The sequence below is a fragment of the Canis lupus genome, chromosome 34, assembly GCF_011100685.1.
Source record: "Canis lupus familiaris isolate Mischka breed German Shepherd chromosome 34, alternate assembly UU_Cfam_GSD_1.0, whole genome shotgun sequence".
Classification (NCBI taxonomy): Eukaryota; Metazoa; Chordata; class Mammalia; order Carnivora; family Canidae; genus Canis; species Canis lupus.
In genome coordinates this window covers 1034875-1060321 of record NC_049255.1, presented here as the reverse complement: position 1 = coordinate 1060321, position 25447 = coordinate 1034875, and the positions used below count along the sequence as shown (strand labels likewise).

General features: G+C 38.9%; 1 protein-coding gene across 1 annotated transcript in view; it reads right to left on the bottom strand.

Annotated features, from left to right (window-relative positions):
* DNAH5 (dynein axonemal heavy chain 5) overlaps positions 1-25447 on the bottom strand; it is a 295211-nt gene that overhangs the window by 139159 nt on the left and 130605 nt on the right. The window contains exons 23-34 of the mRNA XM_038583304.1: positions 24529-24730; positions 23547-23782; positions 19859-20077; positions 18769-18831; positions 18242-18480; positions 16839-17079; positions 14489-14688; positions 11453-11606; positions 9221-9384; positions 6048-6204; positions 2361-2573; positions 1361-1585 (exon numbers count right to left, since the gene is read on the bottom strand). Coding sequence (XP_038439232.1) covers positions 1361-1585; positions 2361-2573; positions 6048-6204; positions 9221-9384; positions 11453-11606; positions 14489-14688; positions 16839-17079; positions 18242-18480; positions 18769-18831; positions 19859-20077; positions 23547-23782; positions 24529-24730 — 2313 coding nt within the window. The remainder of the gene's footprint in view (positions 1-1360; positions 1586-2360; positions 2574-6047; positions 6205-9220; positions 9385-11452; positions 11607-14488; positions 14689-16838; positions 17080-18241; positions 18481-18768; positions 18832-19858; positions 20078-23546; positions 23783-24528; positions 24731-25447) is intronic.

The following is a 25447-nucleotide window of genomic DNA, read 5'->3' as shown; positions in this document are numbered from 1 at the left end:
ATAGGTTAAAGCTGAGATGAGAACCACTCATTAAATATGCACATTAGCATTTATGTAGATTATAATGGGATGCAAATGGAACTCAGAGACTACCCAACTGGTTCAGTGATGTCAACTACATCACCATCCAATCCATTCATCTACTGATCACAGAAGGGACACTTTAGAAGATACAGGAATAGAAAAATTCAAGAGAAATTCCTAATTGTGCCCACCAATTTAAAGAGCAGCACATATTTTAATAGTAAGATAAGTCACTTCTCAGGTTGCACCCTTAAATGCCCCAGCCCTAATCATAAAAAGTACAATCTACGAAAAACATATTTTGGCATACAAAGACAGATGAAACACTCTCATTAGGAAAAAGGCATCTCTTATGATTATGACAAAATACACTTTGGGGTCTTTTTAATCCATTCATTATTTTTCCTTAAGATTTGCAGCAGGCCAAAATGTCTAACATCTAAATGGCAGGTTATTGCCCAGCAATGCTTTTTGCCTGAAATTTTTAACCAAAATTTTAAGCTCTTTTCATCAATTTTCTTTGACAAATAATAAATCTAAAATTATCTGGAGCCCTTTATTTCTTAGAGAGGCAAACAGTGTGCTTAACTGTTAAGAGAGGAGATTAGACCTCAGTGGCCTGAAAGAGCTGCTCTTCTTCCCAGCACATCAGAACCAATCTTTTATGATCTTTTTTACATAATGGGGTAAGACACGATCCAGCAAATTATTATGAAAATAAGAGCTTCTTGCCTCTTATCTAATATTCTATTTTAGAGTAGAGGACAAATTTCATTTCTTTTCATACTTTCTGTTTTCTATAGCCTCTAAACTCTGTTCCCTCTTTACAGGCAAAAATCTGCATGACACCTGAATGTCACCAACCCATATTAGGAAAGGCCATTTGCAGTCAATGACATAAAATGTAGCAAAACAAGTTAAAGATAGGATTTATCAAAAGCCTTTGGAAAAGCACAAAGCCACTCCACTAGCAGTGTTATTTATTTTTCTCTAACAAGAAACTGGTAATCCTTAACTACTAACTAACAGGTGCACAAGACAAATGAAAGCTTTTTCAAGATACTACATGGCAGCTTGGTGTTAAAAATGATCACATAAAGAATTTTAAAGATAAGGTCTAATTGCTCAATAACATCTTAGCAGAAATCATCAAAAAGTGACTGAAATCTCAGTTAAAAACTGAAAAAGAAAATCTGACAATGTCTCATCATGAAGATGACTCTGCCTCAATCTAATCTTTTCTTTGAATTCACTCAATCCAATTCCAGTGGGTAAACACAGATAGTACCTAGTATTTGCTCTTCTATATATGCCATAGCATTTATAAAGCATTTACCAGGTCATCGAAGATATCCCTTTGGTGCACATGAATAGTAATCAAAGTCTCATATTTGACCCGTTCCATGGAACTCAGATCTTTTGTTGTGATGCCTATCAATGTGTTCAATAGCTCCAGAAAAGACTGATTGGTTTTCTGCATGATTTTTTTATCATATTTGGCATTTCTGAGGGCTTCTTCTGAATCCCGTGTCCATATCATTTGAATTCCCAATAATCCAACCTTATGGAAACAAAAAAGGCTTTATAATGTGTATGGCATATTAATTTATTTAAATAGAAATTACAATACAGTAAATAATTGTGATTATTATGCAAATTTAAGGCCATCCTTGATTACATCAACTTGGTTCATTATTTGGAAACCTATAGAAATTCTACTCATACTGTACCTACATACAACATGTGTCCACAATTTTTCCCTTGTAATATTAAATCATTTACTGTTAAAGACATGTTTCTGTGTTAGATAGACTTTAAGTTACTGGAAGGGAAAGAATATGTCTTCAACCTGTTTTCCTCAAACACAAGATTTACACCTGGTAGATACTCACAAAATCTTTTATTGATCATAATGGCTAAGAAAACATCACTTTCTGTATCCTAATGCTAAAATATATTTCTCATCCTCTGGCAAAGCATACACTCTGTACTTTTTTATGATTTATTTAGTAAAGGGATTCAGCAGGAAAAAGAACCTTTTAAGTTAAAGAAAATATAAAGAAAACATATATATATAAAACACACACACACACATATATATATACGCACACACACACACACTATTTGGTTACATATATATGTATATATGTGTATGTATATAACCAAATTATCTGTAGCTGAAACCTTTAAGCATGTCTATAGTAAGAAATCCTTATGAAAATCCTAATTCTGGTCCAGACTTAAATTATAGCCAGTTGTGTAGCTTACAACAGACAATGTATGAGATCTAAAATGGCTATTTTGTAGAAAATACTTTCCAATTTCAATACACTGACCTGAGCAGGGAAGGAAGAAAGAAATTCAATCAGCTGGAAACCTGTTTCTTGAATATTTGCAGCTGCCTGGCGAATCACAAGATGTAATGAGGACTGAGACTCCTCCAAGAGAGAATTAAGCCAAATTTCCACGTTACCCTCTGCCATCACAGGTTTATCCAATTCAATAGTCTCACCCTCTCGAGAGGAGATTGACAGAATGCGATCATAGATCTATGGCAGAAGCCAAAAAAAACAGGCATATTCACATAAAGAATGAATTCCTCCACTGCCCTCTTGTCAATGTTATCCATCCCAAAGGAAGTTAAGCTATAGATTATAAAATAAAAGGCAAAATATGATATAAAATCAATTTCAAACTCACATAAAGAAGTTGCCCATGAAATCTAAAAGGGAATACTAAAATACTAAATCAATTCCAAATAGTCTATACTTGAGGGGGGAAAGCTTGTTTTCTAAGACAAGTACTCAATACAAAGGTGATGATCAAGAAAAAGTCTTGTTTCCCCAAATGAAATGGGATATTATAAGAGCCTGTCATCCACATCACAAGCTTACCAAGATGACATGAGTAATGACCAGGTCACTATGATCAATGCAAACACCTTACCAGGCAAGTCCAATTCTGTAGTAAATGCTGTGCTCCTTACAGGAGCTCCTGGTGGCACATAACATTTTCTAACTCAAGCCCAGCTCCTCATCTGGTCCTCTCACCTCAGTTTCCATGCAGCATGGCCTCATGAGAATAGCACACTACCTACTAAATACAGGTTCAAATGGTGCTTTGCCATTCATTAACCACACAATGGTGGAGGACACATCTGAGACTAAATTTCCTGCTTCTAACTAGTCAATTAAACACCATGCCTGTCCTGCTTCCCTACTCACTTCACAGGCTGTTCGTGACAAGTAAATAAAATAAAGCAAACTATCGACTAAATACAAATGCTTGTTGCCACTATTGTTCTTTTGTAAGTGGAATATTGGTCCCTTGGGCTCCAATGTAGGACTGTATTAATGAACCCCTCTTAGTTATAGATAGACACGGTCTATCTTCTGCTAAGACTGAAGTTCCACAGCCTGTCACTTACATGGTCCCTTTCCAAGTCCTGAATATAAATTTATATTTACAATTTTACAAGAGTTAGGACCCACAAAAACAGGACCTGCCCCTGGTTGCAGAAACATTATGGTAAGAACAAATGGCCAAAAAAGCAATGCTATTTATTTTAAGTAATTGCTATGAACAGTGGCTAAAAATGAGGTTTAATTTATCCTCATGGCACAATGAGACAGTGAGATGCTTCACTCTAGAACATGAAATCCTAGTGCAGAAGGATTTGAGCAAAAACATCAGTGAGAAATTCCTGTAATTCAATCACTTTTATAATGCACACATCCAGGGTATCTACAAGAAACAATTATTTTAGGGATGCCTGGGTGGCTCAGTGATTGAGCCTTCGGCTCAGGTCATGTTCCTGGGGTATCAAGTCTCACATTAAGCTCCCCAAAATGAGCCTGTTTCTCCCTCTGCCTGTGTCTCTGCCTCTGTGTCTCTCTCATGAATAAATAAAATCTTTAAAAAAAAAAAAAGAAAAAGAAAAGAAACGGTGATTTTAAACCACAAAGTCTGTACTGTCCTCCCTTCACCTCTATCCATCCTCCTTTGTCAGAGCTTTGTTGTAGCAGCTCAGCCTTTTCCATCCTGACTGTGCAATCACTTCTGACACTGATTTCCATGCCCCCTCCTTCTAGTCTTCCTCCAATACTGAGCCAGAGAATCTTTCTGAGACACAAATCAGGTCACTTCCCTGTGTAAAAACCTCCCATACCTTCTGTCACATTCAGAGCAAAGTAGAATTCTGTAGCGTGATGTACTTGGCCTTTTGGAATCTGGCACATGTCTCCTTCTCCCCCTTTTCCCTATGCTCACCACTGCCTATTAAATGCATAGCCCCAAAATACATTTTGCAGTCTTAAGCCCCAGGACCTGTGAATGGGACCTTACTTGGAAACAGGGTCTTTGTAGATGTCATTAAGATGAAGATGGACCCTAATCCAGAAACTGGTGTCTTTATAAGAAGGCAATTTAGACACACAGGAAGAACATATGAAGACAAAAGCAGATATCAAAGTCACACGTGTATAAGCCAAGCAATATCCCCAGTTGCCAACTGCCCCAGAACCTCAGAGAGAAGTATGAAATAAATTCTCCTTCAGTAGGACCCAACCTTGCCAACACCTTAGTTCAGACTTCCAGCCTCCAGAACCGTGAGAGAATGAATTTCTGCTGTCAATCTAGAGCAACCCTAGCAAATCAACATCCCCCACCCACACTACTGACAACCGGCTGCCCACATCTTGAGACCCTGGTGCCTCTCTTCCTTCTGAGCGTGCCCCACTTCTCCACCTGCCTGGCTGTGTTCCACCTAGCTTCAAAACATCAGTTCAAGGACCATGTTCTGTGCCTGAAGCCTTCCCTGACAGCATCTCCATGTGCTTCATGCATAATACAAGCACAGCAAATCAGTAATTATCAACTTTAATTGTCAAATTTCAGATGAATGCTGTGCTGCATTAAAAAAATGACTTCAGGGGATCCCTGGGTGGCGCAGCGGTTTGGCGCCTGCCTTTGGCCCAGGGCGCAATCCTGGAGACCCGGGATCGAATCCCACATCGGGCTCCCGGTGCATGGAGCCTGCTTCTCCCTCTGCCTGTGTCTCTGCCTCTCTCTCTCTCTCTCTCTCTCTCTGACTATCATAAATTTAAAAATTTTTTTTAAAATTTAAAAAAATGACTTCAGTATGGATCATGATAAAGTCTTCCTTGGAACCAGGACTAGCACCACACCTGGCACATACCCAGGGGCGGGAACTTATAAATCCCTGGCTTTTGACTGCTTGTGACGCAGAGGTCCACTACTGCACCGACTGCACTCTAGACAGACCCCCACCAGAGCATGGTCCCCTGAGGGGTGGTGTTCTTGTGTCACGCACGCCATGGGGCACATGGCAGTTGCTCAACAAGTGCAGACCGCATGCTCCGATGAATACATGAACAGCACTCAGGGTCTACAGGAAGCCCTGGGGGACGACTGAACACACTCAAATAGAAGGGTCACTCTCAGGGAACTGGCTCAAGGGTTGAATTGGGCAGCAGCTCCTGGCAGCTGTGCAAATGGAGGCATCCCCGCATGGAATGGGCTTCTCTTGGGTCCCCAACAAGTCCACAAGTCTAGAAATTTGTTGGAGGCATTTAAAAAAAAAGGTTTTGATCAAGCATGATGAGAAACAGGGAAGACGATCATGCCAGAAACTTCTGACACTTGACTCCAACAATCAAGTCATAGAGGCAATTCTGATGAGTGAAGGCACTCTTTCCTGAACAACTGGTTTCTTTGGTTTGTCAAATTTCTAAACAGCTAACTTGGCACGCAAAGCCATGAATGCCACTGACGATGCATTCCTAATCATCTTTAAACTATTTGTTATTCAAGTTTACACTTTAGATATTAAGAAATCACACAATCCTGAATGCAAAATGGGCCCAGAAGCATTTTTTTAATCACTGGCTGCCAGTGAACAGACAGGGAAAGTAAACCTTTGTAAACACCTGAGAACTACTTCATAAAGACAATGCAGGAGTAAGAGATGGCAACTGCTGGCCAGCAGTTAGAATCAGGCAAACCTTTTCGTGGAACTTGACAGTTTTGATGTTGTCAAACACATTCACCAGATGGGCTTGTATCGTGTGTGTGTCTGATGCCTGCCCCAGAATCTCCAGGAGTGCCGGGTCTGACACAAAGAAAAACCGGGGAAAGCAAAGTCGTTTTTTCTCCAAGTATCTAAGTGGGGAGAAGAAAAGACAACCTTTACTGGGGCACCTGGGTGGTTCAGCAGTTGAGCGTCTGCTTTCAGCGTCTGCTCCCGGGCAGGGGGTCCTGGGATCGAGTCCCACATCGGGCTTCCCGCAGGGAACCTGTTTCTCCCTCTGCCTGTGTCTCTGCCTCTCCCTCTGTGTCTCTCATGAATGAATGAATAAATAAAATCTTAAAAAAAAAAAAAAGACAAACTTTACAAACACACAAAGCAGGCCTTTCTATAAATAAATTTATCTGGATGGGGAAAGGGGGAAAAGATCTTGAAACAACCTAATTTCCCCACATACTGTTGTGCTTTTGTTTTGTTTTCTTACTGATCTTGCCAAGGAGCATTCCATATTCTGATGAAAAACAAAATTTTTTCCCAGGATTGGTAGGAGAATTTCTTCATTTTTCATAAGTGTAATGTATACATTTGACTTCATCTGCAAAATCTAGTACTTTCTTTGTGAAGGACAGAAACAATTACACACAGGGAGTTTTGGGTGTTCTGGTTTTGCTTGCAAGCTTGGCACCGTGACAGCAAAAGGCTACATATCATTCTTGGAATTATATCCTGAAGAATGCAGCGAATCCATCATTGAAGCCGAAGCAAAATCCAGCTCTGAATAACCTGTGTGGAGGGGCTCTCGTACTGCTCTCTGCTCCAAGAATTACTGAAACCCAGGGAATGTTCCTATCACTGCCCTGCTTTCAACTGTGCTTTTGCATCTAAATTTGTTTATTTTGTGATTCCTTATGTTATGGATATATTTTTTCTGTTATTTTCAGATCAATTCCTCTGTAACTTCATTTTCTTGCATACTTCAATACAAATATTGCAGTTTTCATTGCATTTTCTTTTTTAAATCATATCAGAAATCCTTTTAAAACTTTCTTTTCTTTTTAAATTTCTATTCCTTCCTTGTCATGTATGTTTGTTTGTTTCCTATGTAAAATTATGGCGGAAACAGTCTCACTGCATAGAGGCAGATTCTCTTCATAGGAAGGTAGAGTTTCTACAGTCTTACCTTTATGCTCACAGTGTTTTATGTTGTTTGTTTTAGCTTCTATTTTCCTTATTCTACACAGGCCAATTTCATTTTAAATATCCCAATCCATCTTATTCATAGAAGCTTGATCTTTACTCTTTATTGAAAATAGAGAATTCCTTATTCCTTATTCTTATTAAGAATAAAAAAGTCTCACCAGTCCCCCCCCCTTTACCTGTTGCCCTGTCACAGTCTGATTCTTATGAGGAACCAGGTAATGTTGTCCACCCGGTTAGACAAAGATGAAAGGAGGCATGTGGAATGTGACAACCAAACCTCTGTGATAGAGTAGACAAGACAGTTTATTTCTGACCTGTCTGAAGTCCCTTCTTTTTTTTTTTTTTCTCAAGTCCCTTCCTATTGATGCAGATCCTCATCAGCTGGGAAGAGAGTTATCCTCCATAAACATTAATACTCAAGTGTTGATATCAGGACTACACAGTTGGTCCCATAACCTCTCAGAAGCAGAATCAGAAGCCAAGAAAAGCTCAGTAAAAACTGTGGATAATTTCAGAGCAACTTTTTCCTCCAAGGAGTTATAAAATAATGTTGAAATGCCAAGTGATAAAGCATGGGGAAAAAAATGAAAAAGAAGAGAGGAAGGAGCATGTTTGTATGCATGAGCAAGATCTATAGGAGAGGAGAAGTGAAGAAACGTAACAAATCCAGCTGCAGGTAGACCAGCAATACGACTCTTTAGCAAGTTTCTCAAGGGCAACTGAGTCCTGTGTGATGTCCCCGTGATTCGTGCCCCTCAGCCTTTTCAATGTGAAGAGCCCTGAGAGCATGGAATATTTCTATCCTTTTCCTCTTTCCCTCTGGCCTGAGGCTGGTGGGAGACTGGATGGCCATCAAGTCAGGTCTCCATCCAAGAACTTTAGAAGTGCTGCAACACAACTGGTTGTGCTAAATAATCATTATAGTTAAAAAGGATGGCACCTCATCAACCATTCGAGAACAAAAATCCTTTTGTCAAATGTCCTTCAATAGTCACTTGACTTCATTCAACAATTTTATAAAGCATATTAAATCATTCATAGTTTTTTTCTAAAAATTATTTTGGAGGATTTGCTTGCTAGTGGTTTTGTTGTACACTGGAAACTAATATAATGTTATATGTCAATTATACGTCAATAAAAATAAATTATAAATGGAAGCATGTATAGTTAACTGTTTTTACAATATTACTATTTAACATATTTCTGCTCACATGATTTAATCCTGACTAGCCAAAAGAAAAGAAAAATATCTCTTACTCTTGGAATTCACCCAGCCTCCACATACGTGTGTGTGTGTGTGTGTGTGTGTGTGTGTGTATACACTGAGAGATATATGAAGCTCCCATTTCTGTATAATCTTGACTACATGTGTACATTATTACATTGTTCATATCATTCTGATTCATATGATGAAATATTTTGCCTCTTCAGATGTTTGTCCAAGAAGGAAATCAGAAAAGTATGTGTACTAATTTTAAAAAGCAAGGGTTGGGGATCCCTGGGTGGCGCAGCAGTTTAGCACCTGCCTTTGGCCCAGGGCACGATCCTGGAGACCCGGGATCGAATCCCACGTCGGGCTCCCAGTGCATGGAGCCTGCTTCTCCCTATGCCTATGTCTCTGCCTCTCTCTCTCTCTCTGTGTGACTATCATAAATAAATAATTTTTTTAAAAAAAATTTAAAAAAAAAAAGCAACGGTTGTATGAGAATGTTTGCAAGATCTGGTCCCAGTGATGGAAGAAGCCTTAAGTCCTATTCCCACATCAGAACAAACCCAGCAAGGGCTTGCAGAAAATATGAGTTACCGAGCTACCAGTCTTAGCTGTACAACAACATCACACATGAACTAAGTTTTAGCAAAAGAAAATCAATGTGGTTAATGCTATCTAGTCCCTCTGGTCCTTTCATCTCTAGGATGCTAAGAGAGCCTCCATAGGGCCAGTTAACTTACCCAGTGAGAGATTTCTGGCACATTTCCAACTGGTCCAGCAAGTGTGGTAACAGCTGCCCCATGGTCTCATCTCCAACACAACACTGAACCACATTTGGCATTTCATGAGCCCGGGTCATAATCTTCACCCAAGATTTATCGATAGTGGAAAAGCGCTTGGCTTCCTATAAGAACAAGATAACAAAGCACACTTGAACGCATTTGTGATCTCAAAGACAGAGCATCTCACATACCTTCCACTAAGGCCAGATTTCTGACCAGTCTGGATACCCCAATTATACATGCATGAATTGTCAGACATGTTCTCTTTCAATTCCTCTTCTGTACCATCCCACCCCCTTTCTTAAATGAGATACGCCCATTTTGTTAACTAAAAAGAGACAGATACAGAAATGGAAATACAATATGAGACAGCTTGAGAGAGAAGAGCACTCCCAAGCTTTTTTGACAGTCATCGCTAAATAAAGTGAATTTTATGTTTTTTCAAGTTCTACTCTGAGCATTGAACTCTTTGCATATCTAGGAAACAACATAAACAATTAAAAATAAGATACAAAATGTGGGGTACCTGGGCAGTGCAGTCAGTTAAGCAACTGCTTCTTGGTTCTGGCTCAGGTCAGGATCTCAGGGTTGTCAGAACAAGCCCCATGTTAGGCTCTGCATTCAGCATAGTCTGCTTAAGACTCCCTCTCCCTCTGCCCCTCCCCACCTGCACTCACTCTCTTTCTCTCTCAAATAAATAAATATACAATACAAAATTACAATATAACCCTATTATTGTGATTTTTTAAGATTTTATTTATTTGGGGATCCCTAGGTGGCTCAGCGGTTTGGTGCCTGCCTTTGGTCCAGGGCGTGATCCTGGAGTCCCGGGATCAAGTCCGGTGTCGGGCTCCCTGCATGGAGCCTGCTTCTCCCTCTGCCTGTGTCTCTGCCGCCCCCCTCTGTCTATTATGAATAAATAAATAAATCTTTTTTTTAAAAAAGTCCAAAATTCTTTTCAAAAAAAAAGAAAGATTTTATTTATTTATTCATGAGAGACACAGAGGGAGAGGCAGAGACACAGGCAGAGGGAGAAGCAGGCTCCCTGTGAGGAGCCTGATGTGGGACTCAATCCCAGGACCCTGGGATCATGACCTAAGCCAAAGGCAGATGCTCAACCACTGAGCCACCCAGGCATCCCAAATGAAATTTTTAAACATAGATTTTTTTTTCAGAAAAGAAAAGTGTAAAATGCATGGATTACTTTGAGAGAGTAGAAATAATTTTCGTTTTCTTTCCTAAGATTTTCTATTGTTTACCAATAAGCATGTACTCTCGAATATGAGAGCAAGACACCCCACCCAGTTCTTTCAATATCATATGTGAAAACTTTCCATTATTAAGTCCAATTTGGGATTCTCTTCCACCCAGAAAGAAGAAACACATGCCCAAATATAAAAGCAAAAATAAGTACTTAAAATTTCAGTATGTGGATACATTTCACCAGTAGGTGAAACATACATTGGCTAACAGATCTGTCCTCTATAATGAAACTGAAAACTCATCATGGCAAAAAGTAGGAAACCTAAGCAAAGAGAATACTCAACATAATCGTGCTTCTAAAACTCAAGGATATCATTAAAACATTATAATTTTGCAAATGACTTAAGGTAATTAAATAAGAATCCTTGAGATTTGGTAAAAAGGTCTTTTACAAAAATTTCAAAATATGACACTCTATATTCCCATGAGATGATTAAACTTGATGAGAGAAATTTACTCCACAATCTTGAGAAGAGGGCCTTTTTGTTCTGGAGATTTTTCCTGCCTGTTTCCTGCCCTCAGTTTTCCAGTACAGATATAATTGGTCTACTGTACAGCGTGGGTTGTTTTAAACTATCGGTAGTAGAACAAATTATCCTACCATTGTCGAGATAACGACTCCATAATTCTACGCTGTTCCAAACTCTACCTTCAAATTACCTGAAGAAGTATATCAATTATGCAGGCATTCATTCTTTGTTTTTTTAACCCTCTGTTTCCGACAAAACTTCAGAGTTCTATAGCATTCACACCCCTTCTTCTCCTCAATTGCCCTCTTGAAAAACAGTTCAACGGCAACAACAAAAAGTTTGGGGAGGGTGTGGCTCAATAAAAGTTGAGATAGTATTACATTTTTAAAGGAATTATTAGTTATTAGATAATTCTATAAGTTAAAACCCTGATAATACCAGAAGGAAATTCTCAAACCTTGGGAAGCTGCTTGGCAATATCTCCTCCCACAAAGACAGCTTCTAGGTAAATCCACAAGTTCTGCACCATCATCCAGTTCTCAATGATGTCTGTTGAGTTGGATAGGCACTGTACCCACTTTTGAATTTGGGCTTTGAATGGCACATTGTACCTAAAATGAAAAATAGGTTCAGCATTTTGGGGGATTTTTGATGTTTTCTTTTCATTGTTGTTGTTTTCAAACTAGAAGATTTTTTTATCTAAATTTTTTTTTAATTTTTATTTATTTATGATAGTCACACACACAGAGAGAGAGAGAGAGAGAGAGGCAGAGACATAGGCAGAGGGAGAAGCAGGCTCCATGCACTGGGAGCCCGACGTGGGATTCGATCCCAGGTCTCCAGGATCGTGCCCTGGGCCAAAGGCAGGTGCCAAACCGCTGCGCCACCCAGGGATCCCTTTTTATCTAAATTTTTACCTATTTCTTTACAAATCTGATTATGTTGCTGGCTTTGTTTCTTTTAAGTTTTATTTATTTAAGTAATCTCTATACCCAACATGGTGCTTGAACTCACAACCCTGAGATCAAGCGTTGCATGCTCTCTGATTGAGCCAGCCAGGTGCATCCTATTGCTGGCTTTTAAAATGCTACTACCAAGTGACTAATCCATCGCTATTTACTGGGCACTGCTCAACTTTTTCTTTTTTGATCCAGAGCACAGAGAGGTGGGAGACATGTCATCTGAGGAATAGACAGGCATTAGATTTGACTCCACCCAACTTCTAAAGTAATAAAATGCCAGTCATTGTTGCTACAGCCAAGGGAATAATATTCTTTCTGCTGATCTTCAGTGCCTACTCCAGGGACTCTCTCTCTGGTTTTTCATATAATATGGGCAATTACAGAGACCCTGGTGGAGACCAAACAACCAGTTCCATCTTCACATATGACAATCCCTGCCATCTCTCTAGCCTTCCCTTTTCTGGGTCTCTTTCCAACTTCCCGTTCACTCATGTCCACCTACTCATGTTTGTGTGTGTTATTAGGGCTTATACTAAATTTCTCACAGCCACTTTGCAGTCTCTCCCATAGTTAATCTATCTTCCCTTCTTCTTTCTTAAGACAGAAGCCGAGAGTGGTCTTGCAATGTCTTTTCTCCTTCTCTTTAGAATGAGAACCTCATTTCTCCCTGGACACACGGCTGCCCAGTTACAACTCTGAATTTCCCAGCCTCCTTTGTGCAGCAGTGTGCTGTCCCAGGACTAAGTTCCACATCAGTAGTTCTCAACCTTGGCTGTACTCTGGGATCATCCAGCAAGCATTAAAAACAACTCAGGCCTGCCTGGGTCACACCTCCAAGACACTCTGACTCAACCAGTCTGAGATGTGGTCCAGACACTGGGATGTAAGGTCCCTTGGTGTGTCCGGTATCTAGCCATGTCTGAGAACCAGTCTCCTGGATGAGAAGTAAGTGGCAACACTGGATGGAAGAGGGAGTATGGAAGAGAAGAGCCACAGCTGGGAAAGACAGAAGAGTGAGCCAGACAAAGCTTGGGTCCCAGATGATGGGTGGAGCTTCTCATCAACCCAGTGCTTCTTTTAGGTGAGAGACACACAAACTTCAGTCTGATGCAAGCAATGTTGTATGTGGTGCTTCTGTTATTTGCAGACAAAATCCTAACTGATTACACTACTTATCACTGTTCTCCCTCTTTTTCTTCTCCCTATTGATCCATTTCAACAGACTATGGACTTGAAATTTTCTCAAATATTAGTCATATTAGTGAATAAAATTTTCATTTCCATACTCTTAATTGTTAAACAGACTGTTTTAATATTCCACATATTTCTGGGTGTGTTTTATTTATGCTTTTCACTAGGATGCAGTTCCATAACAATGGAGGTTTGTGTTTTATTCACTCTTCTATCTAGAACACCTAGAAGAGCACAAGGCACATAGTAGGTGTTCAAAAAATTTGTATTGAACATTGTGTTCCTCACACAATTCTTGTCTGTGGATTCAATGCCATTAGTAAGGATAGTTGATCAATCGCTAACATAGATCACTTCTACTTAATTTATATGTGTACATTTTCTACCTCTCTTATTTTCTATCTGTCCTTCATTCTACTTGGATATGAATCACAACCAAATTCATTAAAACTGTCAAATCCTAAGCAGCTCAGAGTAAAGGTTATCAATGGTCTAAATATCTAAGATCTAATTTTATATTACATATAAAACCAAGTAACCAAGTAAATGTGAAGAAGAGAAATTTTTATCTAAATAGTATTAAGGGGTTATTAATCCTTTCATTAAAATTATCAATACACATATACACGAAAAAAGGAGTGACATTTGAAAGAATGCAATAAACTCATATCTCAATGATACTCACATGCTACCTATTACCATATATTTGAAAAGATGCTGGAAAACAAAAAATTATTTCAGAAAGAGCAAAGGGAAGCAATGAACCAAGGAAATGTTAAGTTCATGAGTCTAAGACTCACGTGTCCAAAGTGTGATGGCTTTGCTGTTAACTGTCAAACAGAAATGTGAGACTAGAACCATTATGTGCTGTTTTACTTCTCTTTATGAATTAAGTTCATTCTGCATCTTAATCTGTCATCTCATTAAAGTATGTACACAACTAAGAGTTTCTAGTCCACAGATGTTGGCACAACGATTTCCCAAACAGAACGATTATTCTGAAACTCAGCCTAATTTGCCCTGGACTCCAGAGCCTGTCGAGCTGTCAGCTGTGCAGTGAGGCTTGTCAGCAGCGAAGTTGAAACGTTCTGCAAGATCTAAGTGGCTAATTACATGTTACATTACTTTGTCCAGTTGATGGTCTCAGACACATCACACAAATAGAGGATAATGAAATAAAAACAGGACTATACATGACGTGCCAAAGGCTAAAATTAAAACAAGGATGTTTAACATTAAGTAAATCATATGGGGGCTATTGCTGCATTTTAAAAATGAATTTCCCTTAAAATGTTTGTTACAAGGGTTCCCGAATCTCAGGGGAAAGATGGACTTCCTACCTGTTGCTCAGTAGGGAACCCAGCAACATCAAGCTGTCCTCCATGCTGGCGATGATTTCTGAAGTGCTGTCTCCCCGCAAGAGGAGCTCTCCACGGGTCTTAAAGCTGCCAAAGGTGAATGCTTTGCTGTCCCACTCATTGGTCACCTGCTTCAGCTTCTGTTCAATGTCCCTCTCTTTCATTGCACTGATACAGATGTCCTATGAAAATTGCAAGCTCTAGTTTTATCACTTGAAAGTCATACATCCTTCTTGAACAGTCTAGATTCAGCAAAGGTCCTAGCCTCACTATTTGCTTAATCCGTATCTATAAATACTTTTTTTCCAGCTGTAAATGCAATATAATAAATGGTGTATGTGTATATAGATATACAATTAGGGAAAGAGATGAAGATAGAGATATTACTAAACAACAGAACTTTAATTTGTAAAATTTCCTACCACACTCTTCGAGAAAGAAAGATGACAGAAAAGACATGCAACAATGGAATGCTGTTCAGCCGTGAGAAAGAAGGACATCCTGCATTAGCGACAACATGGATGGACCTTTAGGGCATTAGGATAAGTGAGATAAGTCTGACAGAAACAAATACTCTATGATATCCCTTATATGTGGAATCTGAAAAACCTAACTCAGAAAACAGAGTGGAATGGTGGTGACCAGAGGCTGGCAGAGGGGGACGGAAACAGACGTTTAACGGTACATACTTGCAACCAATAGATGAATAAATCCTGGAGATGGACTATACACAACAAAACTATATTATAAATATTAAACTTTCTAACAGACTAGAACTTAACTGCTACCACCAATAGAAGAAATGATAATTATGTGGCGCGACAGAGGTATTAGCTAACACCACAATGACAATCATGTGGCAATATAAGTGTATCGTGTCAATATATTATACACCTTAAACTTACACAATGCTATATGTCAATTTTTATCTCCATTTGGATAAAAAACAGGTAATGTAATAACCTTTTAAATTTTGAAACTCTAATCAAAGACTCAAAATTTAATATGTCTCTGATTTAATTCTAGAGCTAAATCAATGCAGTATGATTTCTGCACCTGATTTTCCCAGGCTCCTCTGCAGCCATTTATTCCTGGGCCATTAGTCAAGCCATGTCCTTGCCCTCTTTCCATCTCATACTGTGCTCGCTCTCTGGGTAAGCTCATCTACACCCACAAAGTCTGTACCCTTTCATGTCTTCAGGTAAAACCCACATCCATTTGCCTACTGGGCCTCTATGCTTGGATCTACAGGGAATCCCAAACACATTCTGTGAAATATCAGACCCATGCCCCAAATCAAGTTCTTTGTATCTTGTCTTTCATCTAAGTCCCTTCCAATAATTTCCTATCTCAGTGATAAGCACCATCATTCACCAAGATCTCTCAGCAGGAAACCTAGGGCTCCCCCTTAGCCCCGCCCTTTTTTTTCTCCTACTATGTTCCCTCCCTCACCAAATTCTACCTAGCTTTGCCTTCTAAAAATCTCCTCAAAAAAAAAAAAAATAAAAAAAAATAAAAATAAATAAAAAAAAATAAAAATCTCCTCAATCTTTCCTCCTCTCTTCAGCTTCACTACCTGCCCCCTCATCCAACACACCATTATCTCTTGTCTGAGATATTCTTATAACCCCCTCGTTGACTTTCTCATCATTCTCATTGGCCCATCCCCTAATCCTTTCTCCACACAGTTACCACAGTGATCCTTACAAAATTCAAATCCAACCATGTCATCTCTGCTCAAAAGAGATCTCTCAGATACCTCCCCACTGGTCCAAAGACCAACATTGGTAACACACACTCGCCATGCTGACATTCCTCTGGTTTCCCAAACACACCTCAGACCCTTCACACCTGCTGCTCCACCTGCCTGACACTATCTTCTTTGCACTTTCCAAGCTCCTCCCTGCCTCACCACACAAGCACATGAACATGTACCCCTGGCAGTCATAAGCATGTACCTCCATGACTTTATCAACTCCCAGCCCCTAAACAGGTTAAGCCTATTACTGTAGGCCATCATAGAGCAGATACTTTTACTTCAATGGTATTTACCATATTTCATAACTATACCTTTATACGTATAATTATTTCACTACACAAATTATGTAATGACCTATGAATGCAGAAATACATCTTTTATGTCCCCAGCATTTAATACAAAACCTGTCACATAAAAATTTGATGAAGGAATGAAGAGCTGAATACCTAGAAAAGTTTTAATGTCCTTAGAATGGTTTACTGATCCCATAATCCGTAATGTAGGAATACTATCAAAAGAAATCCCATGAGATCTTCCAATGCCCCACCACATCATACTTTCTATCAACTGTACCTCTATTTCATCTTTGTATTTTAGAAGAGGGGCCTCCATGATATTTCTTAACTTAAAGGTTTCTTTCCCCACATCCATAGTATGCCCAGTGAGAGCAGCTATAGCTTTCCAGTGCCTCTCCATCATGGCCTTACTGGCCATGTGCTCCAGGAGCGGACAACATTCACTGAAATCATCAATGGTCTTCTTCAGATCCAAGAAAGCCTGCCAGTCTTTCAAGGCCCGGGGCAGTTTCCGACACCTGTAAAGTAAAGCCACCATGAGTGGTGATTCAAGGATGAGCCTGGACGTATCCCATCCAAGACTGTCTGCTAGCATTTCCATCAGAAATGGTCATTTTGCAAATACCCACCATTTGCTTCAACGTGGATGGAACTGGAGGGTATTATGCTGAGTGAAATAAGTCAATCGGAGAAGGACAAACATTATATGTTCTCATTCATTTGGGGAATATAAATAATAGTGAAAGGGAATAGAAAGGAAGGGAGAAGAAGTGGGTAGGAAATATCAGAAAGGGAGACAGAACATAAAGACTCCTAACTCTGGGAAACGAACTAGGGGTGGTGGAAGGGGAGGAGGGCGGGGGGTGGAGGTGAATGGGTGATGGGCACTGAGGGGGGCACTTGACGGGATGAGCACTGGGTGTTATTCTGTATGTTGGCAAATTGAACACCAATAAAAAATAAATTTATTATTAAAAAAATGGTCATTTTGAATACCTACCACATTTTCAAATCTCATGACTCACAGGATTATCTGTTATGTTATATTAATTTAACATACTATTAACATAATGTTAATATAACATACTATTCTACATTATAGAAAATTGCTCCTCTCAATCAGGAAAGTTTTTTTTCAATTACCTCATAAAAATTAACTAGGAAAAAAAGGCATTATTTTAAAAGATAGAGGTGCCTCCCAGTTAAATTCAAGTCTACAAACATGTATTAAGAGGCTTCTAAGTACAAAGCACAACAGAGCATACCAGGCTGTCAAACAAAAAAAAAAAAAATATCAAATGACCCTCTATTTTCTTTGGGTTCACTACTTAAAGGATATAGAAAAATCAGAGGACTCTTGTTTTTATTACAGGAAGTCATCTCACATAAACTTCAAATGTTGGTAAGTGTAATATAAATACAGATCAGCTCCCTCCAAGATGCAGAAAAGCCCCTGACCATATTCATCCAGGTTTAAAGGATGTGCTTGTCTCACCTCGCACACACAGGGGTAATTAATAAATAGTGTCTGACAAGGGTGATGTCAATAGACAATGGCAATGCAGCACAATGTGCTTTCAAAACATCAAAGGGTGAGAAGAGAATTTGACAGCCTATCAAAAAAAAAGAAAGCATTTGAGATTCAATAGCTCTGGGCATGCTAAACATTTAATTTCTCACCTGTTCTGGAATTCTGAAAGTTCATTGTTGATTTTTTCAATATTCACTTCTGACCAAAGGATATCATGATAGCTATTTACAGTTTCTATGACGCTGTTGTACAGAGTGTATATTTTCTGTAGAAGATTTAATTGCTTCTTTATTTCAAGAAGCTGAGGATACTGAGTAACTGGCAGACCAAAAAGCTCCTCTCCTCCAGTATAGGTGATGTATTTCCGATAGATATTATCAAACTGATTCTAAAGAAAACATAAGTGAAAACTCATCAAGATGATTTACACATGAATAAACATGTAAATTTTTAAAAACTGGCAAATAAGCAAGCATGTATGATCTCTGAGCACATGCAAGTAAGAACAGTAAATAACTATAGCTAGTTACATAGAAACTAACTCTAATTATAATCATCCCAACTCACATTTTTTTTAAAACATTCCACAATAGGCCTTTCCATATTAAGGAAATAAATGTATGGGCCTAAAATACATTTTGGTGGTTTAGAAGGTCATAGAAATTAAAAAGATTACCTGAAATATGATAAGCCTATCACTGGCTTCCTGGGGTTTCAAGCCACTAGCCATTGGACCATTCTGAAACAAAAAGTTAAATATACAATAGAATGAAATGTTGCTTATGGATTTTATGAGCTCAAAGTATTTGCATGCTCTCAGGCATGTCACATAAATGATAGAAAACTTCATTTTTTAACTGTAGGAAAGTACTCAGGAAAGTGACTCGTTTGGAAATATTTTCAAGTCTAAAAAATACCACAACTTCTAAATAATACCACAACCTCTCAATTTCAAGAAATTTTGAAAATTAAAAACAAGTACTATTCATCTCTTAGGTGACACAGGCAAAGAAAAGTCACTAAGCACTCTGTAGGAAGCACATATAACATCTGGCTTTGAATTCAACACTAATGCCATGAAACTCAGATTTTACCATTCTCATATCAACTTGCGAAGTGACCTATAATCTTGACATTCCCAACAGGTTTTCCTACATTAGAACACCTTCAATAAGTGGATTTCTGTGCTTTTTCTTCCATGAAGTTAGTGCAGGAATCCAATCTCATAAGTTTATTAACTTTGTGGTTTGGTGTGTTTTTCCTACACAATAGATACAAACCATACCCTTTATTCTACATATTTCCACTCTGTAGTATATTATAATTGGCTAGAAATGGGTCTTATTATACAACATTCCCAGTAGAAGAGTTGGCACTAAAACTCGTAAATGAGTGACAAAAACATGAACTCCATCTGTCTCATCCACCTTTGTGCCTTCGGCACCAAGGGCAGTGCCTGGCTCACGCCAGGTACCCTGTGGTGTTTGTGGAACTAAGGAGAGCTGTCGAGGGAGGGCTATACTAACCATATGCGAATAGTATTTGTCTGCACAAATTTAGAAAGCTATCAAACAACTTCAGGAACAGAACAGTCATATAATATGGACAGTGCTTTTAAATTCCTCATTTCTTAGACTGCCCTCATGAAAATAAAATTCCCATTCCTAGAGAATTTCATTAAACTTGATGTACAATCTTTAAACCCTTTGCATGTTCCATTCCCAGACTTCCCAAAAAATACAAACAAAAAAAAGCTAGAGTTGTACCAAATCATAGTCCAAGTAGAACTGGTGACAGTCCTGGAGGAAGATCTCCACGGTGCTAATAAGTTCCTTCCTGAAACTGGGCTGCAGTGAGACTAATTCATTCTGAACTTCACTGGCACGTGCCAGAAGCTTCTCCCAAGAATAACGCAGAGTATCAACTTTGTCCATCTCTTCCTTCGCTATCAGAAGCCCATATTTGTTAAGCAGGGCATAGGATTCCTACACAAAAGAAGGAAAATTTAATTTCTGGCAGTCAAATGCATAAATCTATACATTTATTTATTAAAGCATTTATTGAAGTGTTGGAATGGAAAATATCCACATGTTAGGGAAACGGCCCAGAGAGTTCTACTATTCTTCTTGCAAACTCTGAAAACTTAAATGACCAACTGAGCCCCCTAAGCTTTGGTTTCCTCATCTGTAAAATGGGAGAATTCCCTGACTGCTTCACAGGATTTTTGCAAATATCAAAAAATAGCATTTTAAGTGAATTTCAAAAACCATAAAAATTATAAATCATTATACAAATAAAAGGTATTTTTACTTAGGCTCCTTAATTGTATTTTAAGACTGAAATTATATCAAGTAAATGAAAATAAAGTAATCTAACTGCTAATATTAGGATAACAAAATAAATCAGGGTTTTAACTCTATCCCATCTCATTTTGTTGGTAAGAGGTTCCAATACTGAGACACAAGAGGGAACTCATGCATTGAAGCCTGAGCCAAGTCACTACCTTCAAGATGAAAAATCCTAGATGACTCTCTTGGCTAATAGATTAAAACTGGCTTTCATGAAAAAGGATTTTCCCTAAATATCCCTACCCTGATCTCCCACCATTAGTTCTCCCTATACAGGTAGTTGAATACCTAATCATTAATTCGGGGAAGAGACTATTGATTTGGGTACACCTAGCCCAGTGCCTTTCTCCATCTTACTTCTTTCTCCTTGAATGCATTCTTCTGGTCTGCATCCCAGTACCAATCAAGCAAAGTGGGGAAACAGAGGGTCCTGCAGCTTTCCAATGCTGCCTCTGATTTGTGAGTAGGTTCAACAATTCTGGGATATAGTATTCACAAGTTCATGGTGTGTCTGTACAAATTTGGGTGATAATGGGAATACGGGAGTTGTATACCAAGCCATGTCTTCCAAGTAAGTTCTACCAGGAATGAGGTTGTATTTTGATGTTGACAAGTTAGGTGTTTGTTTTATCTTGACTACTGGACTATAGTTTTGTCTGAATTCATAGACAGGGGCAAACAGAGGTGTCAGTTACTGGGCCTCCTCTTCAAACTCCCAGCAATGCTCCTGGTTCTACATAAAGCAGGGACTCTTCACCTTATGTTTCAATTCCCAAGAAGGGCACAGAGTACCATATGATTTTCTTGACTCAATATAGCAACAGTGCAAACACATGGTCATCTGCCTCATTATCATGGTAATTTAAAATTTTCTAAAATTCAAAGAGGGATACAGAAAATGTGAGATTAGTATACAATCCTCACCATCAGAAATTTAAGTCCATACATTTAAGTTACAGTGTAATAAAAAGATATTTCTTCTGGAATTATTTTAACGCTACAATTACACTGATCTCACTTAAAAGAATAGCACAGTAAACCATTCCTGAGCAAACATATTCATATAGAAGAGAAAATATGAAACAGTACAATTAAAAAAGTAACGTGGGGCAGCCCAGGTAGCTCAGCAGTTTAGCTCCGCCCTCGGCCCAGAGTGTGATCCTGGGCATCCAGTATCGAGTCCCATGTCGGGCTCCCTGCATGGAGCCTGCTTCTCCCTCTGCCTGTGTCTCTGCCTGTGTGTGTGTGTGTGTGTGTGTGTGTGTGTGTGTGTGTGTGTGTCTCATGAATAAATAAATAAAATCTTAAAAAAAAAAAAGTAATGTGTAATGCTAATCAAACTGCATCACTTCCTTGACCTTCAGTTTCCTATTTTAAAGGAGGTGTTTGGGGATGCCTGGGTTGCTCAGTGGTTGGGTGTCTGCCTTTGGTTCAGGGCATGATCCTGGAGTCCCGGGATCCCTGCATGGAGCTTGCTTCTCCCCCTGCCTGTGTCTCTGCCTCTCTCTCTGTGTCTTTCATGAATAAATAAAATCTTTTAAAAAAATAAAGTAGGTGTCTGATAAAGATTAAATGAGTCAATACAAAATTAATACATGAATGAACACTATTAGTGCCTCCAGGGACCAAGGGCAAGCCACCCTAAAATGCGTCACTTTGCCACATTGATTATTCTAAATAAGAGTCACTTAAGAAACTTTTTGCTAATGCAAAAAGAACACTCTGACCCCTCCCCTACTTTTTCTCTAGAGAGCAGAAAATAAACCTTCCATGTGAAAGGTATCCTCTCTGAACCAGGAGGTCGAGAGACAGCCTAATACCAGAGATAGGACCTTTAGAGCTGAGAAGGCTGTATAAACAACCCTTGTTACTTTTTCAGCTACCAGAGCCCAAATTCCCTTTAGAATCCCTTACTAATTAATTGAAGCTCCCAAAGTTAAGTTTTCTTTGAACTGTCAATTCCTTGCTCATTTCTTTTTTTTCCTTTTTTTATAATAAATTTATTTTTTATTGGTGTTCAACTTGCCAACATACAGAATAACACCCAGTGCTCATCCCGTCAAGTGCCCCCCTCAGTGCCCGTCACCCATTTATCCCCACCCCCCGCCCTCCTCCCCTTCCACCACCCCTAGTTCGTTTCCCAGAGTTAGGAGTCTTCATGTTCTGTCTCCCTTTCTGATATTTCCCACACATTTCTTCTCCCTTCCCTTCTATTCCCTTTCACTATTATTTATATTCCCCAAATGAATGAGAACATATAATGTTTGTCCTTCTCCGATTGACTTACTTCACTCAGCATAATACCCTCCAGTTCCATCCACGTTGAAGCAAATGGTGGGTATTTGTCGTTTCTAATGGCTGAGGAATATTCCATTGTATACATAGACCACATTTCTTTAGGTATCAATTTCATTATTGGGCTCTGTGCATCTATAATAAAACTTTGGTTTTTCTCCTATTGATCTGTCACATATCAATTTAATTCTTAAGCCAACTAGAAGACATTGAAAAGTAGAGGAAGAATTTTTCCTCCCCTACAGCTCCATCCAGGTTCTGTTTACCAGCTGGTATTCCCATTCCAACTGCTACAAGTGCTGTCTATGGGGATCATAGCTGCCTCTTTCCCTGCAAAAACTGTCCTCAGCTAAATGGGAGCTTCCTCATGGGGAGATTATAGCCAATGACCAACTGACTTGGGGGTATAAAGGGCAGTCCTCTTTACCTCAAGGTAGGACCAACTGTGCAGTATAGCTCATGCTCCACAGCACCCCATGGAATCAAGTAGAAATCAATCTTAGCTACCCAACACCTGAATCAACCTCATCATTTCTGCTTCCCTCACCTCCTTCTCCTATGGGAACTCATCAATAGATCACTTGTGCAGAAACCCTCACCCCAGGTTTTGCAGTTAGGAATCTTAGATGCCATGTAAAGGACCAGAAGAGGCCCACAGAAGGTACCCTATAAGGTTCGGTATCATCATTACTGAAATTGTTCTTAGGTTAAGCGTCCATTTGTAACTATAGTCCAGACCTAGTCAATATTTTAGCTAATATCACTCAACATGTGGAGATATTTCCATAATGAATAAATGATTATCTGTTACCTCAATAGGTCCTACTTGAAAGTCAATGGAGATTTGTTGCTCCCTGATTTCTTTCAGTGCTGCCATAGCAATCCGAATATCATCTAAGTCTTTAATCTGACGATTCAGTTTCTTATTGAATTCTTCAACGAGTGTAAAAATGTTTTCCATCTCACTCCTATATTTTTTGTTACAGTGACGGCCAATGACAACCATCCAGGCCTTTGTCTCAGCAGTCAGAGTGAACTTCAAGTCAGCTGTAAAGCCCAATTGTCCACAGATCAGTTTGAAAAACTTGCACGGGACAGCCCTGGTGGTGCAGCGGTTTAGCGCCGCCTGCAGCCCAGGGCGTGATCCTGGAGACCCTGGATCGAGTCCCACGTCAGGCTCTCTGTATGATGCCTGCTTCTCCCTCTGCCTGTGTCTCTGCCTCTCTCTCTCTCTCTGTCTCTATGAATAAATAAATAAAATCTTAAAAAAAAACTTGCACGTATGAAAAGATAGAATGCTATTGTTCACCAATTATAAATACTTTGCAACTTATAGCCCTGTAGAGCATAAGAAAATCAAACTGGAAAAACATTAGATTTTCCTCCTCATTATATATTCATTCATTTTATAAAGCTTGTTGTACAACAATTTGGAACATATTTTGAAATGCTAAAAAAAGGACATTATCAAAATCATTAGCGATAAGCCTCAAATGCTTATAATTATTTATTAAAGGAAAAATAAATTTTAATTCCAACTACAACATGCTCATCCTCTTTCTCTGAATTAGCATTTATTTGCAATGTTTAGCAGCAAAGTGTTCAAAATAGTCCAGAATATATAATCATGCAGAAGGAAATAAAAAACAAATATACAAATTGGTCTTAAAACTTGAAGCCCAAAAGAAAGTCAGTCTTAAAGATAGCTAGAACTCTCTGGAATACTAATCTAGGTAAGGAGACAGAACAATACTATTGAATTTTTATGATTGCCTGAAAGAAAATGAACCAACCTGTGTATAGAGCAATGGCACCCACACAGATGCATTCTGCTTCGGCATTAATTTCCTGCTCTAGCTTTTGGAAATAGAGAATCTGAGATTCAAATTCAGAAAGCAAGGGGGTTTTTGTAATAAACATCATAACCATTTCTTCTTTCTCTTTTTGCCAAATATGATTGTAGCGTTTGAAGCAATCCATAGATGTAATAACTTCCTAGAATACAAATAACAGATTTGTGTTGAGAGGAAAGATGTGGAAATGGCATCATGGTATAAGCGAATATTGCTCAATTGCTGGTGGTTCCCACGGATTTATCAAAATCCTTAATTAGTGAGCTGTGTAAATAGTTAGAAATGCCACAGAACTAGAACTAGATTCATTATGGACATGGTAAGTCAAACACAGTAACAACAAAACCGTTAGCCTTCTAGCCAAAAGGAGAGAGGGATAGTTTCTAGAAACTAGGAAAACCAGAAAAAGAGAGACCATGACGAGTCCAGAAAGACTCTTTTGGACAAGAGCCTCTTGATTGTAGCTGGCCTTTCATTCAGAAATCACAGCTCAAAATCACAGCTTGCTGTGGAAAAATCACTCTGAGGTCATTCTCTTCCCTGCCATCCAGCATCAGACCTCCCCCATGACTCTCTCACTGGTCAAATCTATTGGAAGCCTCAATGGTAATCTATTAATTTGTTTCCTAAGGTCAGAGGGTGGAGATAAGATCTGGAGAGGCAAACAGAATATATCCAGCATCAAATTCCATTGAAGATTACATGAAATCACATAAAATGTATAAATCCATTGGATTAGGATTGACACCTGTACAATATTAAGTCTTCCTATCCTAGAACACAGTAAACATTTCCAAATCTTCTAATTTTTTTAATTACCTGTTAAGTAGTACAGGAATCTTCATAGAGACCTCACACA